The sequence below is a fragment of the Cherax quadricarinatus genome, chromosome 26, assembly GCF_038502225.1.
Source record: "Cherax quadricarinatus isolate ZL_2023a chromosome 26, ASM3850222v1, whole genome shotgun sequence".
Taxonomy (NCBI): domain Eukaryota; kingdom Metazoa; phylum Arthropoda; class Malacostraca; order Decapoda; family Parastacidae; genus Cherax; species Cherax quadricarinatus.
In genome coordinates, this window is record NC_091317.1 from 33741013 (window position 1) to 33762649 (window position 21637).

At 38.2% G+C, this 21637-nt stretch overlaps 1 protein-coding gene across 1 annotated transcript in view; it reads left to right on the plus strand.

Moving 5' to 3' along the window:
* Positions 1 to 21637, plus strand: part of Pex13 (peroxin 13) — a 56876-nt gene that overhangs the window by 13490 nt on the left and 21749 nt on the right. The window contains exons 4-5 of the mRNA XM_053780607.2: positions 7794 to 7924; positions 9457 to 9722. Coding sequence (XP_053636582.1) covers positions 7794 to 7924; positions 9457 to 9722 — 397 coding nt within the window. The remainder of the gene's footprint in view (positions 1 to 7793; positions 7925 to 9456; positions 9723 to 21637) is intronic.

Genomic DNA, 21637 nt, shown 5'->3' on the forward strand with positions numbered 1-21637 from the left:
ATATGTTTTCCATTCTATCAAACAAGACCAAGAAAACGAGAATACAACCATAAATACTATACGAAAATAGACCACAAAGTCGGCATTTTAATTAAAAAAAAACGGCAGTTTTTTTTTTCTCATTATGCACTGCGTGCTCCAGGATTTTTTTTATATGATGCACACTGACCACACAGACCCATTCTCTCACATGTGGGCCTACCAGCTTTCTCCTGCTTGATTTGAAGCCGCTAGAATTTGTGAGTATATATACGTCAAACGCGGTACCTTGTAAGACGTATATATACGGCCGCGACAGTCAAGGGGTTAACACAAAATCACTGTCTTTGCCGAGGCACCCAGATACAACAGTTTAGATGTCACTCCAAACAGCCAATATCCCAAACCTCTCCTTTAACCCTTAAACTGTCCTAACAAATTTACGTTCACCTGTGTAGTGCTCCGAAAGTAGATCTACATTTTTTTACATATTTTCAAATATAACAAAAAAAAAAAAAAGGTAGATCAAAGTTTTTTACACGTTTCAAATGTAAAAAAAAAAGATTACGCTTTTTTACATACTTTCAAATGTTGAAAAAACGTACATCTACGTTATGACAGTTTAAGGGTTAAAGTGCTGGCATTGTACTTCCTACCTCCAGAACTCGAGTCATGTATTTAGTGGGTACTGGAGTATAAAGTTGTTTACTAATTAATATCATTGTCATTATTTCTGAGCATTAGCACCCTTATTTACATGTAGCAGTTTGCTCTGCCTTGACATCGTTCCTATAGTTTTTAATTATTTACATATGTTAGACATTTTCTTATATATAGCCTTGAGCCACCTAGCTCTTCCATGTTGCACCTAAGTGCTCACTACAGATACCTTTAGTAAAGGTATACTTAAGTAAGCATTTTGATCATTGTGTCATACAGCAGGACCCCCGTGTCTGCAGGGGATGTGTTACGAGGACCTGCCACATACTGAAACTGCAGATAGTAGCGAACTTTATATACAAGTCCTATATATACCTATTATAAAGTTTAATTGATAAGTTATGTACAATAAATGGAGAATTATCACTTTTTCACTGGTGGGAAGCATTTTCACAGCTTCTCTTGGGATTTGAAGAACCTCCATCATCACTACCTTTGTACTTTGAGGCCATAATTAAGCAAAATTAAGAGTTATTTTTGGGCCAGAGTAAAGTGCGGATAGCTGGAACTGCAGATACTGGTCCTGCGGATACGAGAGGGTCCTACTTTATTTCTAATATACGTGTTTTGTTGCTATGTTGTGTATTTTCACTACTTTCATAAAGCTTGTCTTGTGGCGAGTTCTTTTTTAATATTATTTAACCCTTTGACTGTCGCAAGCCCATTTCTGACACTGTAATTCTATTTCGAAAAATATTCGAAAAAAAAATTTTTTTTTCTTACTGAAATGTTTGGATTATTTTGCTGAGTGTTTTAAGCCAAAAAAAGTTTTTTTGTGATTAGTTTTTGACAAGATATAGAGGCATAAAGTTGGCAGAAAATGAACCACGTATGGCAACGGCGGTGAATGCCTCTCACCCGGTATAATTTTATTTACTCCAATTCGAAGGTTTCTTGTATTTTCCAATATTTTTTTTCTGAGTAACTTATGTGGCCTGTGAGACCAAAGTAAGGTGCAATGTACAAATATACTCATTGTATGCAACATAATAACCACACAAACATTATTATTATATTGTTTACAAAACTTGTTTACCCATACCAACAATACAAAAAATTGTTTATTACTAGTATTGTTATAAGTAAGTAAGTAAGTTTATTCAGGTATACACAAATACAGTTACATAGAATTATCATACATAGCAGCATATGTGTAAAGAACCTGGGATAACCCAAAAAAGTCAGACAGAGTGACTTATTTCCATTGGGGTCCTTTTACCTTATTATTATAAAATAAAGCTGATAATATCTTATTATTATTCTATAATGGAGATAACATCTTATTATCATACTAAAAAGACTAAAAAGACATAATAAAAGATCCACAAAGGAGGTGACCAAAATGACTTGAATAACTATAGACCAATATCTAACTTACCACTGCTCTCTAAAATCTTTGAAAAATAATTCATAGACGGATCTATTCCTACCTCGTCTCACACAACATATTAAACCCTTGTCAGTTTGGATTCAGGAATAATAAAAGCACGAATCATGCTATCATATACATGCTAGAACTAATATGTACCGCATTCGAAAAGAAAGAAGTCCCGCTGCGCATACGTAAAGCTTTCGATACAGTCGACCATGAACTGTTGTACTCCAAATTAACGCGCTATGGCATCAGAGGCCACTCCCTCAACTACCTAAAATCATACCTTAGTAACAGAACTCAATATGTGTATGCAAATGATGCAAACTCTTCCACCCAACCAATCACAGTAGGAGTCCCACAAGGAAGTGTCCTTGGACCACTCCTCTTTCTCATCTACATCAATGATCTACCGAATGCATCACAGCTTCTCAAACCCATATTTGCAGATGACACTACATATGTCTTTTCCCACCCAAACACAGTCATACTAGCAAACACAGTCAGTGCCGAATTGCAGAAAATATCTGCCTGGATGATGACTCATAAACTTACCCTGAATACTGATGAAACCTATTTCATTCAGTTTGGAAACAAAGCTGCAAATGATCCAATTAACATAACGCTAAATGGATCATCAGTCACAAGACTCAGAGGGAAAATTCCTAGGTATCCACCTTGACAGTAGCCTTAAGTTCCGGACACACACACAACAAATTACCAAGAAAATCTCCAAGGCATACTATCAAAGATAAGGTACTACGTTCCACAATCAGCTCTCCTGGCACTGTACCATACACTCATATACCCTTATCTTACATATGGAATTTGTGCATGGGGATCAACAACATCCAACCACCTAAAACCCCTAATAACCCAGTAAAAGGCAGCAGTAAGAATGATAACGAATTCCCACTCCCGCCAGCCTATTCCACCAATTTTGGAAAGTCTGAATCTGCTCACCATTAAGAACATCCATACTTATTCATGTGCCTACTACATACGCAGAACAGTACACACAAATATAAACCCTCCACTCAAACTTCTCCTCACCAACTTAAACAGGACACATGACCACAACACAAGACACAGATCTCTTTTTGATATACCTCGTGTCCATATAACACTGTGTAAAAACTCTATGCACATAAAGGGCCCCAAAATATGGAATTCATTACCAGAAGATATTAAAGTAACCCGGTCTGAAAATCAATTTAAGACTCTTCTCAAAAGCCACTTAATCACCCTAGACTAAACACTAAATACTCAGTACACACATAGTCACTTATGTTATTCCCACATCATAACTTCAACAATCACTTTGAACCTTTTATCCATTGTTGACAGGAATATAATTGCATCATTGTTTTCACAAAAAGCATTTTAGAATTTATGAATATATCTTTTGTCTTATACAAATTTGATTCACTTATAATTAATAATCTACTGTACAACTATGAAATAATTACTATCCTACTGTACAACTATGATATACTCCTTAGTGTTAAGTAGCCTGTAAGCCAATAATGTTAAGTTGGCCCCTAATGCCTAGGCATAATAGAGGCTCTCTTTGCATTGCAACCCACTATTGTAAATACAAAATCTCAATGTACTGTTTACAAAGACATAAAATAAATAAATAAATAAATCTACTTCACGAGGGTCATTAAGACTATCTACAATATGAGAGGCGTTACTAGGAATAAGGTAAAGTTACACATGTGTTAGCTAAAAAAATAAAAAATCATTCCCCTCCCTTTCTGTAGCTACATTCTTCAGACACCTTTTGGCTCTCTTCTTGAACTGCTTCATGCTATGACTGGCTTTGACGTGTGCGAGCAGTCTGTTCTATTCCTTTATTGCTGTACAATAAATGGTGTTTGAAGCCTGGCCACTGACTGTGGGTACTACAAAGTTGTGCTCTCTCCCCCTAGTACTATGATTGCTTTGGTTCCCAACCTTGACAAAATTGGCAGCAAGATATTCTGGACACTTGTTTGTGAGCAATTTTAAATACATGATTTAGCTTCAGTTATTTTACTCTGTCTTCAACATTCAGCATATCCAACTGCTGTAATTCATCCTGGCCTACATGTTCCCTTGGACCCAGGTCCAGGATGAATCTTAACATTTTGTTCTGGGTGATTTGCAGTCTATCAGTTTTTTTTTGTCAAGGCAGAGTACCATGAAGAGCAAGCGTAGTCTATATGACACTGTATAAGGGCTAGACATAGGGTCCTGCGAGCCTCAGTAGGTAGAGACTGTGCTTGTCTGTAGAGGAACTTCAGTCTGGTATTCGCTTTCTTTATTACACTGTTCCCTATCAATTCTCCTGACATGCATGGGTCAAAGGGGATTTCCAGATATTTTACTGAGGAAACTGAAGTGATGGGTTCCCATTACACTGGACATTAAAATTATTTACCCTTGTCAGTTTATGTTTCGTGCCAAAGAGAATGGCTTCACTTTTCCCGAGGTGTAATGATAGTTTGTTGTCTACTAACCATTTGCTGCAGGACTCCAGTTCCAGTGTTAATACATTAACTATATGTTGTGGGTCTTTACCTGACACTAACAGAGCACTGTCATCTGCATACAGCTGGAGTTTGCACTTGACACTGTTAGGCATGTCGTTAACATAGCATGAGAATAATAAGGGACCCAGAATACTACCTTGGGGAACTCCACAGGCTATCGGCATGTAATATATATGAAGTGGACCCCCGCTTTACGATCCGCTCCCGATGAGACCAATTATGTAAGTGTATTAATGTAAGTGCGTTTGCACTTGTATGTCTGGGGGTCTGAAATGGACTAATCTAATTCACAATATTCCTTATGGGAACAAATTCGTTCAGTAATGGCACCTGAACATACTTTTGGAATGAAATAATATCGTAAACCGGGGGTCCACTGTATATACAAACGTAGTCACTGGACACTTTCCTAGAACTGCTGCAGCTTGTGGAAGTCTTTGAAACACGGTGTTATGCACAGTGGAGTTTTACACTCCTCACACATAAAACAAGTGTGTCTGCGTTTTTGTGGACCTTTTGTGGTATGTGCACAGACAAAATGCCTCTTCTGAGCACTTTTCTTGAAAGTAGTAGGAGGCATTTGTAAGGTCTAGTGATCAGGCCTCAGACGAGAGGGCATGTGTTGGTAATTTCGTGGGCGCTGGTCTATTGCAGGTGCTGTTCCTTGGAACTTGAATATTATTTGTCTGATGACTGACAAACAAAATTCACATATTTTGGTTTGTTATTGGTCTTCAACTTGTACATGTTATAAGCATCCAGCATGGAAATATCAAGAAGATGGAAAAAAAGTTTTATGTACTACTTACAACTCTTGCAAACACAATCAGCGAACCCAATCTGCATGTCACATTTATCCACTAAGCAGATATTGAGGTTGTAGTCTATCACAGCTGCAGGTTTTAGAATGGGTTCATTGGTCTTTATTCTTCCTGCCACTGTCTGCCATTTCGTTTCGATGAACTGATGTCAACAATGTGAAATCACGTTTGTCATGCCACCAAAATGCCATGATGTCATTGGCAGCAAACAACTGCACCTCACCTCTACGAGTGCCTGTATCGAACCTAGGCATATGCTTGCAATTTCCATGCGCTGTGCCACACACGTCTGTCATGTTCACTCGCAAGAAATCACTGAGTAAGGGGCTTGTGTACCAGTTATCATTATATAATATATGCCCCTTACCAAGATATGGTTCCATCATTGTTCTAAACCACATCACCAGAGATACCCAATAACTTTCTGGTATCTCTCAATGTATTACTGCCAGTGTATATCAAAACCAGACCACTTTTGCAATCACATAGTACAAATAACTTTATACCAAAGCGTTTCCTCTTTCGTGGTATATACTGCTTGAACAACAGTCTGCCTTTGAACAAAATCAAAGACTCGTCAATAACAAGCTTCCTGAAGGGATAAAAATACATACATAACAGTAGCAAAAATCAATTCACTGGTACAATATCACTAAAACCTGGGGTTGAAATCAGGCGTTCCGTCGACCAGTATGTGGTGACAGTGTGCTTATACACATGTGGCATAAGCATTATTGTGGGAAAGAACAGGTACATCTCTACCACAGTTGTGTCCTTCCACTGGTGTAGCTGTGACCTTGGTGAAAGAATTGTTTGCCATAGTGTACTCATAGTATGTGTTGCTTTCCCTGACAATTTCCATTAGGGGTTCATCGAAGAATAACTGAAAGCATTCCAGTTCAGTGGCATTGTTCCCAAGTGTACACGATGGCCATATTCCACTTTGTGTTTCATCAAAGTCATGGGGATTGGGAACAAAATTGGCACCTTGCTGCCAATCCCAGATGCATTCTTCTGGTGGGTACTGGATATTGACAGGTGGTTGTGGTTGTGGTTGTGCAGGGTGTGGGGGTGATTGAGGCTGGGTGTGGCTGTGCTGAGTTAGCAGCATGGGTAGCAGCGTGGCCCTGTGCTAGTGCCACACGACTCATGCCAACACCACCACCTTCTGCCCCACACACAGTACGCATCCCCATTGTAACAATATCATCATCTACACTATCAGTTCATGGTGTAGGGCCACGGAATGTACTCCGAGATTTACTCTTTTTCCTTGGAATCGCATATGGCACACTACCAGAATGCATGCTGCGTTGTACATACTGCCGCTTCACTGGAGAATATTCCCCCTCACTGTCACAACTTGAACTGCTTTCATTAGTTTGGAAATCACTATCACTATCACTTCCACTACTCACATCTGAGTCCTGTACACGGGGAAATAGTTTCCTCTTTCATCCGGTACAGGTGAATGTGAATGAGATGGCCCAGCACCAGAGGTGGAAGGTTGTAGGTCATTTGGGTTTTCATCACTAATTACTTTATCCTGGGCACTGCTTTCGGTCACACCCTCCTGAAAACCATGGAATTCACTTTCACTGTCACTTCCATCAGTGTTAGAACTATCACTTGGGAACAGAAGACCTCCAATTCAGCGAGGAGTAAGGTACCTTTTACCGTGAGGCATCGTGAACAAGGACTACTAAAATGGTGTTCGCACAATGCACCACCGAGTCCCCAATTTTTTTTTCATATGCACACACCCATCATGCAGACCCATTCTCTAACATGTAGGCCTATCAGCTTTCTCCCGCTTGATTTGAAGCTGCTAGAATTTACGTGTATTAATACGTCGGAAACATTGCTCGTAAGACATATATATACATGTACAGCCGAAACAGTCAAAGGGTTAGTTAAGCTGGAAATCAGTTATTAGATAAGCATGTTAAACCTAACTTTGTTATTTTTTTAAATACACTACCTAACAGAATACTCCATTCTACTGAATGAACAGCAATGCATGCAACCATTGGACCTGTCTTTGTAATACTCATTTGTATTTTATAGTTATCTGTTTACAATAATGTCTTATCACTGATTTCATCATTGCTTAGTTAATCTTAAGTTAATTTTAAGCCAGCCCGTAATGCTATGCATATAAGTGGCTTTGGCATGCTGCTCTTACCTGTATTTTTTGTACCTCTGTTTGTATGCTAAATTTCTAAATAAATAAATAAAAAATAAATGTGTATTTGGGTCATCTTATGGTTGTTACTTAGATTTATTAGTTCCCCCCCCCCCAAAAAAAAAAAAAAACTTTGTGTGCACTTTATTTAAGCAATCCCCTCTACTCTTTTCTCACAGTTCATTCCGTGCTGTATTAGGAGTTGCTGATCACTTCTCCAGAATGAAGTCTCATTTTGCTCAAATATTTTCTGCACTTGCTGTTGTTAGAACTCTACGATGGTTGTACAGGAAACTTCTATACCTCATTGGTAAGTATATATTCATAGTAGTGAGTGGGATTTGAGCTCAATCTGCCGGCTCTGGTATTACCAATCCAATGTGCTTAACTGCTAAGCTGTGTTCTACATTTTTCACTTACTTATGGAATTTTATATACAGTGTTCATTAATGTGCAAAGTCAGATTAGCTGCATTGCTTGAAGGATCTGACCATGAATTCTTATGAGAGAACTGCAATTGCTACTGCACAATATTGGAGCTGCAATAGTACACATTATCAGACTGTATATAAATACTTTTGTTATATCTGCAATAGATGTATGTCACAGATATGTCCTTTATGCTGTCCCCTTTATCTCCTCTTCTGTCCTTTTTCTGTATTTTCTACTTCCTTTGGCCTCATCTTCTACTATACAGTTTCTTCCTCTATCTCTTCTTTCCAGTTTATCACCTCTCCATCTTGTTATTTTGCTATTTTTTTATTTTATCTCTTTATCATCTTTCAAATTTTTCTTCCTATGGTGGATCACCACAAGAATGTTTGGTATTTTGCATGGGATTACACATGTGCAAATATCATCTTGATTGAGAATTCATTTGACCTATTTGTAGCTATATGAACAGAGCTGCCAAGTTTGTAATGTTTGGTCTTCAGTATTTAGTGTATTGTAAATTCTTTTAAGTTTTCAGTGGTTGTGACCCTTTCCATTGTTCTACTGTTGTGAAGAAATGTTTCAGTATGTTTTCAGCAACTCTTTCCTTTGGTTGTAGTTTATGTCCTTCTCTTATGCTAGCTTATGGTATTAGGAAGTCTTCCTTGTCAATTCTTTTGTATACTTTTATAATCTTGAATGTAGATATATCTTCTTTTTCTACCTATTGGCCAAAGATGGTATATCTAGTATTTTCAGTATTTCATTTTAGCTCATATATTTTTATCTCTTAAAGATGTTTCATTACTCGTATAAGGGGGACGGGTTACTTGTAATAATTATAATTTTTCTGCCTAGCAAATGGTGAATAGAGTTTTCATCGGAGCCTACAGTAAGAGATCCTTTGCCTATGCATGTGAGCTGGACATGCTTAACAGCATTTCAGTTTTAAAAGCTCAGCTAACAAGTTCTATATCTTCTGTCTTAATACTATGGCAGTTGAGTTCCCATCTTCATATATGTTTACAGCTGTCTTCACTGTGATTTGGGATTCTGTTGCTAGGATTCGTAATGCTTCATCAGATCCAAATGTAAAATACACAATTTTGCAATGTGAAAAATGCATTTCTTAAGATTTGGTGAACAGTGTAGCTCACCATCTCATTGAACCCCTTCCTTCTGCACTAGTTGTAGGCTGATTGGATAGAGCTGGTCCTAAAACATGAGAATTAGGAAGAGAGAGAGTCCAAGTGGTAAGAAGAGATATATATACTACTAAGCTAATAGTGGCTAGGTGTCTATATTAGTGGGAAAAGAAGTATTGACTTAGAGGTAGATTGTATTCCTAGTAGTTTGCATACTATAAAATTATGTACTCTACTGTATTATCATTCTGAAAATTCTCTACAGGTTTAAGATCTCAAAATCCTAGTTTAGAGGCTGCTTGGCGCACCACTGGAGGAGCGAGTGAGTCAGCTGTTTCTACAATAACAGAGGCTGATATTAAAGCTGCCAAATCTTCCTGGCCTATAGTGATGTTTTTAGCTGTTGTGTTTGGTGGTCCTTATGTCATTTGGCACCTGTTGTCATCAATGGCACCCCCTGCCAAAAAAACGCGAACTTGGATTACAGGACTTGGGGAGCATTATATTGCTCTTGCTCAATATTCTTTTGAGGTAAGGGCACTAATATTTTTATATTTTATTAGCAATGCAAGCATTTCATAAAATTTACTCTTATCATAAATGTTGTTCCTGTAATGTAGTTGCAGCAATTAAGGTTGTTATAGTGGAGATGCAGCCATAATAGAGGTTGTAGTAATGATGTAGTTAGTCATTGTAAAATTTGTTGTAAGTATAATGTTTTGATTACAGTATATACTCACACTATAATACATGCAAATTTAACCCTTTCACTGTCGGTCCTGTAATATTATGACTTGCAAGCTGGTAGGCCTGCATGTGAGAGAATGGGTCTGTGTGCTCAGTGTGTGCAGTTTAAAAAAATCAGGGAGCCAGCAGTGCATTGTGGGAATGCCATTGCAGCATGCCTTGTTTACCACGCCTCGCACTAAGAAATTCCTCACTCCCCAGTGAATTGGGACTCTTCTTTTCACAAGTGATAGTTCTAACACAGATTGAAGTGTCAATGAAGATGAATCTCATGGTTTTGAGGAGTTTGTGACCGAAAGCAATGCCCAGGATACCAGAAATAGTGCTCAAAACCCAGACAATTATCAGCCTTCCAAAAAAGTCAGACAAAGTGACTTATTTCCATGTTGGTGGTGGGGAAGACAGTGTGGGTCATGGGGAAGACAATGGGGTTGTGGGGAAGGCAGTGTGGGTTGTGGGGAAAGCAGATTACCTAGGATAACCCAAAAAAGTCAGCGACTTATTTCTATGTGGGTGGTGGGGAAGACGGCATGAGTGGTGGGGAAGGCAGCATGGGTTTGTATAGACATGTTATGTCAATAGTATAACAATAACATTGTTTGTACGGTTATTGTTGCATACAATGAGTGGATATATTTACATTATATTGGTCTCACAGGCCACAAAAGTTACTTGAAAAAAATATTAAAAAAGAAAAGAATTGAATAAAAGTAAAGATAATACGTATTACCGAGTGAGCGGCAGTTGCTGATGTTGCCGTAAGCAGTTCACTTTGTCAACTTCTCACCTCTATATCTTGATAAGTACTGATCGCAAATTTTTTTCTTTTAACCCTTTGAGGGTCGACAGGCCCTCTCCAAAACTCGTTCTCAGGGTCGGCCAAATTTAAAAAAAAAAAAAAATTATTTTCTCTTATGAAAAGATAGAGAATCTTTTCCCGATCATAACGACACCAAAAGTTTGAAATTTGATAGAAAACTTACGGAATTATGCTCTCGCAAAGTTAGCGGTCTCGGCGATGTTTACGGATCGGCGATTTTGCCCACTTTGAGCCCCATTTTCGGCCAATTTCACTGTACTAGTCGACAAAAAACATGAATATTTGGCTAGAACTACATTTTTTCTATCGAATGGGTGCAAGAAACCACCCATTTATAAATTCAACTATCCAGTACAGTGGTCAGAATTTAGCAATTTTGCCAATTTCACACAAATTTCAAAAGATGCCAATTTCGGAATAGGGTCCAGAATAAACAAGAAAGACATTCCTGGCACTAAAATGACATTTCCTCTAGTCATTAGTCACGTCTCAAGGCCCCTCTTATATTCTTTTGCTTTCCACTTTGAATTTTTATTCTCACAAAAAATATAAGATTTACTGTTATGCAGACTACTGCATTAGTGTAAAAAATGGTATAAATATTATTGGTGCACTTGTGAAAGAATATTAGACTCACCAGTTGACGTGTATTGCACGCTTGGCACGATTTGTTTACTTTTGAAGTTTGGTAAAAATCGAACATTTCTGCTATTTTGAGCTCAATTTCAAGGCACCTTTCATTGTAAAACCAGTCAAAATCATCTCAATTTCAGTAATATGTCTTCCATTCTATAAAATGAGACCAAGAAAACTAGAATACAACAATAAATACCATACGAAAATACACTGCAAAGTCGCTGATTTATTAAAAAAAAATGGAAAAAGTTTTTTTTTTCTCATTATGCACTGTGTGCTGCAGGATTTTTTTTAGACCGTGCACACTGACCACATAGACCCATTCTTTCATATGAAGGCCTACCAGCTTTCTCCCACTAGATTTGAGGTCGCTAGAATTTATGAGTACTAGTACGTCAAAAACCCCTACGCGTAAGACGTACTAGTACGACGAAAACCCTCAAAGGGTTAAAACACTCGTAAAAATATTCTTAAGATTTTGGTAAGAATTTTTTTTTTTTTTTTTTTTTTTTTTTTTTTTTTTTTTTTTTTTTTTTTTGAATATTTTTCGACACAGAGAGAGTTCATGATCAGGGGTCTCGACAGTGAAAGGGTTAATACAACCTGCAGTTGGAAACAGATTTTAGAGGATGTACTATTCTGTCAGAGTGAATTAGAGGCTTCTTAAATATTTCTAACTCCAGGAGAGTTGCTAGTCTGTTCTTTGTCTCGTGAATTTCAAAAATGACTGGTAAATCTTGCCAATCTGTACTTATATTCAGTATGCCATTGTATTCTTAATTCCTGTGTACTCTTAATTCTCTAGTAGAGTATTTACTTTTCAATTTAAGAGGCTCTTAACCCCCTCGGTGTCAGTCCCATAATATTACAGCTTTATTTATTTATTTATTTATTTATTTAGTAATTTAGCATACAAACAGAGGTACAAAAAAATACAGGTAAGAGCAGCATGCCAAAGCCACTTATATGCATAGCATTACGGGCTGGCTTAAAATTAACTTAAGATAGCTTTGAAGCCAATGTGGGTCCCATAACACTACGCCAAAATTCCAGTGGCTTCAAATTTGGTAGGAGAAAGTTGGTAGGCCTATATGTGAGAGAATGGGTCTGTGTGGTTAGTGTACGCAGTATAAAAAAGTCCTGCAGCACGCAGTACTGTACATGATGAGAAAAAACTCTGACTGTTTTTGGTTTCAAACTGCGACTTTGCGGTATATTTTTGTATGGCTTTTATAGTTGTATTCTCGTTTTCTTTGTCTCATTTGATAGTGGAAGATATATTACAGAAATAGATGATTTTGAATGGTTTACAGACTAAAAGTAGCTTTAAATTGAGCTCAAAGTAGTGGAAGTGTTTGATTTTTGACCAGTACAGGTCAACTGGTGGGTCTAATGTGCATTCACGAATGTGCTGATATTATTTATACATTTATAACAATAATGCAGTAGTCTGCATAACAGTAAATCTTCTATTTTTTTGTGTGAATAAAAATTCAAAATGGAATGCAAGCATAATATAAGAGGGGCCTAGAGACATGACTAATGAACAGAGAAAATGTTATTTTAGTGCCAGGAATGTCTACATTATTTATTCTGGCCCCTATAGTATGTTGAAATTGGCCTTTCTTAAATTTTGTGTGAAATTGGCCAAATTAGTAAATTCTGATAATTTTATTGGGTAGTTAATCTTGCCAAATAAGTTCTCTCAATTGAGAAGATGTAGTGCAGATGACAAGAAACAGATGATTGCTGATGTTATGAATGAAAAGAAGTTGGATGTCCTGGCCCTAAGCGAAACAAAGCTGAAGGGGGTAGGGGAGTTTCGGTGGGGGGAAATAAATGGGATTAAATCTGGAGTATCTGAGAGAGTTAGAGCAAAGGAAGGGGTAGCAGTAATGTTGAATGATCAGTTATGGAAGGAGAAAAGAGAATATGAATGTGTAAATGCAAGAATTATGTGGATTAAAGTAAAGGTTGGATGCGAGAAGTGGGTCATAATAAGCGTGTATGCACCTGGAGAAGAGAGGAATGCAGAGGAGAGAGAGAGATTTTGGGAGATGTTAAGTGAATGTATAGGAGCCTTTGAACCAAGTGAGAGAGTAATTGTGGTAGGGGACCTGAATGCTAAAGTAGGAGAAACTTTTAGAGAGGGTGTGGTAGGTAAGTTTGGGGTGCCAGGTGTAAATGATAATGGAAGCCCTTTGATTGAACTTTGTATAGAAAGGGGTTTAGTTATAGGTAATACATATTTTAAGAAAAAGAGGATAAATAAGTATACAAGATATGATGTAGGGCGAAATGACAGTAGTTTGTTGGATTATGTATTGGTAGATAAAAGACTGTTGAGTAGACTTCAGGATGTACATGTTTATAGAGGGGCCACAGATATATCAGATCACTTTCTAGTTGTAGCTACACTGAGAGTAAAAGGTAGATGGGATACAAGGAGAATAGAAGCATCAGGGAAGAGAGAGGTGAAGGCTTATAAACTAAAAGAGGAGGCAGTTAGGGAAAGATATAAACAGCTATTGGAGGATAGATGGGCTAATGAGAGCATAGGCAATGGGGTCGAAGAGGTATGGGGTAGGTTTAAAAATGTAGTGTTAGAGTGTTCAGCAGAAGTTTGTGGTTACAGGAAAGTGGGTGCGGGAGGGAAGAGGAGCGATTGGTGGAATGATGATGTAAAGAGAGTAGTAAGGGAGAAAAAGTTAGCATATGAGAAGTTTTTACAAAGTAGAAGTGATGCAAGGAGGGAAGAGTATATGGAGAAAAAGAGAGAGGTTAAGAGAGTGGTGAAGCAATGTAAAAAGAGAGCAAATGAGAGAGTGGGTGAGATGTTATCAACAAATTTTGTTGAAAATAAGAAAAAGTTTTGGAGTGAGATTAACAAGTTAAGGAAGCCTAGAGAACAAATGGATTTGTCAGTTAAAAATAGGAGAGGAGAGTTATTAAATGGAGAGTTAGAGGTATTGGGAAGATGGAGGGAATATTTTGAGGAATTGTTAAATGTTGATGAAGATAGGGAAGCTGTGATTTCGTGTATAGGGCAAGGAGGAATAACATCTTGTAGGAGTGAGGAAGAGCCAGTTGTGAGTGTGGGGGAAGTTCGTGAGGCAGTAGGTAAAATGAAAGGGGGTAAGGCAGCCGGGATTGATGGGATAAAGATAGAAATCTTAAAAGCAGGTGGGGATATAGTTTTGGAGTGGTTGGTGCAATTATTTAATAAATGTATGGAAGAGGGTAAGGTACCTAGGGATTGGCAGAGAGCATGCATAGTTCCTTTGTATAAAGGCAAAGGGGACAAAAGAGAGTGCAAAAATTATAGGGGGATAAGTCTGTTGAGTATACCTGGTAAAGTGTATGGTAGAGTTATTATTGAAAGAATTAAAAGTAAGACTGAGAATAGGATAGCAGATGAACAAGGAGGCTTTAGGAAAGGTAGGGGGTATGTGGACCAGGTGTTTACAGTGAAACATATAAGTGAACAGTATTTAGATAAGGCTAAAGAGGTCTTTGTGGCATTTATGGATTTGGAAAAGGCGTATGACAGGGTGGATAGGGGGGCAATGTGGCAGATGTTGCAGGTGTATTGTGTAGGAGGTAGGTTACTGAAAGCAGTGAAGAGTTTTTACGAGGATAGTGAGGCTCAAGTTAGAGTACACAGGAAAGAGGGAAATTATTTCCCAGTAAAAGTAGGCCTTAGACAAGGATGTGTGATGTCACCGTGGTTGTTTAATATATTTATAGATGGGGTTGTAAGAGAAGTAAATGCAAGGGTCTTGACAAGAGGCGTGGAGTTAAAAGATAAAGAATCACACATAAAGTGGGAGTTGTCACAGTTGCTCTTTGCTGATGACACTGTGCTCTTGGGAGATTCTGAAGAGAAGTTGCAGAGATTGGTGGATGAATTTGGTAGGGTGTGCAAAAGAAGAAAATTAAAAGTGAATACAGGAAAGAGTAAGGTAATGAGGATAACAAAAATATTAGGTGATGAAAGATTGGATATTAGATTGGAGGGAGAGAGTATGGAGGAGGTGAATGTATTCAGATACATGTATTTGGGAGTGGACGTGTCAGCGGATGGGTCTATGAAGGATGAGGTGAATCATAGAATTGATGAGGGGAAAAGGGTGAGTGGTGCACTTAGGAGTCTGTGGAGACAAAGAACTTTGTCCTTGGAGGCAAAGAGGGGAATGTATGAGAGTATAGTTTTACCAACACTCTTATATGGGTGTGAAGCATGGGTGATGAATGTTGCAGCGAGGAGAAGGCTGGAGGCAGTGGAGATGTCATGTCTGAGGGCAATGTGTGGTGTGAATATAATGCAGAGAATTCGTAGTTTGGAAGTTAGGAGGAGGTGCGGGATTACCAAAACTGTTGTCCAGAGGGCTGAGGAAGGGTTGTTGAGGTGGTTCGGACATGTAGAGAGAATGGAGCGAAACAGAATGACTTCAAGAGTGTATCAGTCTGTAGTGGAAGGAAGGCGTGGTAGGGGTCAGCCTAGGAAAGGTTGGAGGGAGGGGGTAAAGGAGGTTTTGTGTGCGAGGGGCTTGGACTTCCAGCAGGCGTGCGTGAGCGTGTTTGATAGGAGTGAATGGAGACGAATGGTTTTTAATACTTGACGTGCTGTTGGAGTGTGAGCAAAGTAACATTTATGAAGGGGTTCAGGGAAACCGGCAGGCCGGACTTGAGTCCTGGAGATGGGAAGTACAGTGCCTGCACTCTGAAGGAGGGGTGTTAATGTTGCAGTTTAAAAACTGTAGTGTAAAGCACCCTACTGGCAAGACAGTGATGGAGTGAATGATGGTGAAAGTTTTTCTTTTTCGGGCCACCCTGCCTTGGTGGGAATCGGCCAGTGTGATAATAAAAAAAAAAATAAAAAACTAAAGAATGAGTGACATCAGAGATTTGAAGGATGTCCAGATGGCATAAGTATACATAATTGGCAGTTTCGAGTTAAAGACCATTAAAGGGATTATTGATATTTTAATGTAGAAAGAATGGAGTAGGATAGGTTGATGAAAGTGGTGTAAATTCAGGATTGTTTGGCAGGAGAATACAATATCTGGATGATAGTATTTTATTAGATGACATAGGTCTACCAAGGACTTCATGAATTCATCAGTTGATAAGTCCCTGGTAGATGAAAAGTCTACCAGTGAAATGCCATGACCCACAGATTGCCCTTATGATGGCAGGAAGGGCAAGGGATATTTAACAGAAAAATTCAAATTCAATTCAAATTCAAAGTTTATTCTCTATAAGGATTACAATGCTGAGTTTACAGAATTTGGTTATTGTGTGGTTTACATGTAGTAAAATAATAATTACAGTGTACCACTAGAACACCTAGCATGGCTAGGCATTTCGGGCAGACTTGGATTAAATCTTAAGTTTAAAATATTACAAAATTATGAGGTAAGTTGGTATTATGGCCAAGTGACTAAATACTAGTTTGTGAGTTTAGCAATGTGAATGCTTTTGTTTTGGCACTATACATAGTTTCAGTATTGGAGTATCACAGGCCAACTTATGACTAGTTAAGATTCATTATTTTGAGATTGAGATTGATATTTCTGTTTATGGTCAAATGGGTGAGTGAGTGTAAGTGTTAACCACCAGGTGGTATTCGTATAATTAGTTGACAGGGTGTATCAGGGAGATAAGATGTTTTCTAATGGTAGTTTTGAAGGTGATGAATGTGTCTGCAGTTTTAGAATTTTCAGGTAGGGTGTTCCAGATTTTAGGGCCTTTGACATACATTGAATTTTTGTAAAGGTTTAGTCGGACACGGGGAATGCCATAGAGATGTTTGTGTCTGGTGTTGTGCCTGTGGGTTCTGTCACAACTATCAAGAAAGCGTTTTAGGTCAAGGTTAATATTGGAATTTAAGGTCCTGTAGATGTAGATTGCACAGTAGTAAGTGTGGATGTACTGAACAGGGAGTAAGTTTAGATCTATGAAGAGTGGGGAGGGGGGGGTGTTGCCAGGGATGGGATTTAGTGATTATTCTTACTGCGGCTTTTTGTTGGGTTATTATTGGCTTTAGGTGTGTTGCTGCAGTTGAACCCCAAGCACAGATAGCATAGGTGAGGTATGGATATATAAGTGAATGGTATAGTGTGAGAAGGGCAGTTTGCGGCACGTAGTATCGTATCTTGGAGAGGATCCCAACCGTTTTGGATACTTTTTTGGTTATGTGTTGGATATGGGTGCTGAAGTTCAGGTTGTTGTCGAGGTATAGGCCTAGGAATTTGCCCTCATTATGCCTGGCAATTAGAGTGTTGTCGATCTTAATGTTAATTTGCGCATCTCCTGCTCTGCTACCAAACATAATGTAGTAGGTTTTGTCAGCGTTAAGCGTAAGTTTATTGGCTGTCATCCAGGTCGATATTTTGATCAGCTCCTCATTAACAATGATGTTGAGGGTGGCAAGATTAGGGTGAGAGATGACATAAGTCGTGTCGTCAGCAAAGAGAATGGGGTTCAGGTGTTGAGATACGTTTGGAAGATCATTGATGTATATGAGGAAGAGCAGGGGACCAAGGACACTTCCCTGCGGAACTCCAGTATCAAGTGGCTGTGTTGTTGATGCTGTGTCTTTAATGGTGACATACTGATACCTATTAGTAAGGTAAGTGGAAGGGGGTACCTTTACTTTTGATATCTTTGAGTTTTGAGAGTCTCGCTCATTTGGTGCTTGCCTGGTCAACCAGGCTGTTGCTGCTGGAGGTGCACTGCCCCACATATCCATCGCAACCTGGTTGATCTTGCACCTGGTGAACATACTTGTCCAGTTTCCTCTTGAAGGCTTCTACACTTGTAAGATGTTGAATAGTCTGGGGTATCGAGAGACTTGAACATCCAGCAGGCATGTCTGAGCATGTTAGATCAAATGACAGGGAGTGAATGATCTAGCTTATTTAAGTGTGAGCATGATTATATCTACAATGGTGGGATGTACACTGCCTGCACACTGAAGGATGGGTGAGGATGTTCCAGTTCAGAGGGTCATCTGAACTGTCAGCACACTGCTAACAAGATTGATTGAATGATAACAGTAAGAGTGTTTATCTATATTATGTATCACCCAGGATATATTATGTATCACCCACTGTAGGTACACAGGAGGGCCACACTTACACAGTAAGTTAGGTTCCAGGCTACTACTGTAAAGCAAAAATTGTTGTAAAGCGAATCATAGCCTTTTTTTTTTTCACGTTAAAATTCACATAAAAGTTTGATACAGGTACCATCCGACTTACGACCGAGTTCGATTCCGAGAAACCGGTTGTAAGTCAAAATGGTCGTAAATCGAACTTTACTACTGAATAACAACATCACATTTTTGTAATGACTTTATTTTATTGTTTTATTTTGGTATTTCATGTTTTACTTTACTTTTTATGCTGTTAGTACTGTATTTTATACTGTAAGGTTTAGGATAAACACTGTGTACAATACAAATAGTTGTTTATTTCCCAGAAATTTGGCATAAAAAACACGATCGTAAGCCGAGTGGTCATATGCCGAGCAGGTCGTAAGTCGGATGGTAGGTGTAACATGTTTACACTATCATATATTAAGTGAGCAATAGAGGTAGGCCTTAAAAGTGCATACACAGTATGCACATTACTTGCCTTAAACTATTTTTTGTATTTAGCTTATAGTGAGTGGTGATTATATTTATTGTGGGAAATCTGAATGAATGAATAGGTAATTGAAAATCTCTGTATCAGCGAAACTCTAAGCAAAGTGCTGTAAAGCGGGGCCCACATGTACCTGTAGTGACTGCAAGATTTTTTTTTTTCATTTCCATGGGATAATTTGAGAACACCTCTTTGAATTGACTTTAGTTTTGACTCTTTGTATTTTGCTGAATTAAGAATTTTCTTCTTGGCACCTCCAATATTGCTAATGTTCCTTTTGGATATCATTTTAATATCCAGAGATGAGGTAAGGTGTTTGGTTAACATACTGGATCAGTCATACCATACTTTTAGGAAGTAACTGTTGGTGGCATTGCTGGGCTGACAAAAGACGACATTGGTCCTTCCCTATGAGCAGTATCCTCGCCTACTAGCCTCCAGGTAGTGCAGAGGAGAAAATTGCTCACTGCTTATTTGGCAGGTTTTTCCCATGATGAAGAAAGTTTTCATGTGCATTGTGGGAGTTTTCACTCCAAATCAATTACCATTAATGGTTTTTAAATTGCATATTGCCAAATTTGCATTTTTCAAATATGTTAATAAAGGGTTTTTGGCACAGTTTGAACAAGGTATTATAAAGAGGGGGTAAAGGAGGTTTTGTGGGCAAGGGGCTTGGACTTCCAGCAAGCGTGCGTGAGCGTGTTAGATAGGAGTGAATGGAGACAAATGGTACTTGGGACCTGACGATCTGTTGGAGTGTGAGCAGGGTAATATTTAGTGAAGGGATTCAGGGAAACCGGTTATTTTCATATAGTTGGACTTGAGTCCTGGAAATGGGAAGTACAGTGCCTGCACTTTGAAGGAGGGGTTTGGGATATTGGCAGTTTGGAGGGATATGTTGTGTATCTTTATATGTGTATGCTTCTAGACTGTTGTATCCTGAGCACCTCTGCAAAAACAGTGATAATGTGCGAGTGTGGTGAAAGTGTTGAATGATGATGAAAGTATTTTCTTTTTGGGGATTTTCTTTCTTTTTTGGGTCACCCTGCCTCGGTGGGAGACGGCCGACTTGTTGGAAAAAAAAAAAAATTTCAAGAGGCCTGGGTATCAAATAGATACTCTCAAGAGCCCCAGGAGATGAAATGCCCTGTCAACTACTGCTAAAATTTGTGATCAATCAGTTGTCATAAATGATTTTAAGTATTTCCATAAATCCACCAGTAATTTAATTGACATTATTATAATAGACCTGAGTAACTGCATAACCTTCACTCAGGCCATTTGTTAAATGCTGCACTGATTTACCATTATCCACACACAAGTGAACTAACCACACTTCCACAAATATATGACAGTATCTTAGTGTTATTGGGATCAAACAAGAAATTAAGGATAAACTAGAGGAAGATTAGAAAAACTTTCTGAATAATTTTACCATTTTATTGAACACTTCAGTTATTAAGACTTTGTTTAGACACAAGTCTACATATTATCTCTAAGGAAGATTCTTCAACATAATTACTACACTGAATACAGTTCAACTTAATCCTGTAAAATTTTGTCTTCCTCCTGCCATTCTCGGCTTTTTAACTGTGTTGCTGCACCCCAACGTCAGCTTCATATCTCTATAACACAGGATATAGGAGCAATACTTTGATTTAATCCAGCTGGCCCCCTCCTTCATTACCCCAGTAGATAATGAAATGGCAAAGTTCACACCCTTAAATTCCATCTCGAGTGGACATGTTGGCATATCCAGTGGTTTGTTTTGAGCATAGTCTCTGCATAGTATCATATAAAGTGCGTAGTAAACATCCCAGTAGCAATACCAGTCTTCATATTACTAAGGTATACAAGCTTTGAAAGTTTGAAGATGATCAGAAAAAGCATTCTGAATTTTTTGCACAAAAATGAAGATGGAAAAAGCTTTGGCAACCATCCTGGGTATGCCCTTAACCCCTTCAGGGTCCAAGGCCAAAATTTGAAGTGGTGCTCCAGTGTCCAAGAAATTTTGGAAAAAAAAAAATAAATTATTTTTTCTTACAGAATTAAACAGTATATTTTTGTGAAGGTAATAAGACAAAAAAAAAATTTCTGATCAGTACTTACTGAGATACAGTGCCAAGAAGTTGACCCAAAATGACATGGTGGCGGCAACATCGACAATTTCCACATACGCGCATTACTTTATTTAATGTTTTTTTGTAGTTTTTTCTTTTCTTTTCTAATTTTTTTCTTTTCCTACTAACATTTGGGGCCTGAGAGACCAATACTGTATATAATGTATATATATAAACTCACTGTATTGAACACAATAACCGCACTAAAGTTATTATCATATTATTGTTTACCACTGTTGTTTATTACAATAAACATGCACAAATATTGTATAATACTAATGTTCTATCATATATTTACATATTTACAATCACTGGACATGGTTTTAGAACTGCTGGAGCTTGTGGAACTCCTTGAAACAAGGCACCATGCACAGAGGCACCTTACATTCCTCACACATAAACCGAGTGTCTTTGCGTCTTTGTTGCCGTCGTTTTGTTTGTGCACAGACAATACATCTCTTCTGAGAAAATTTC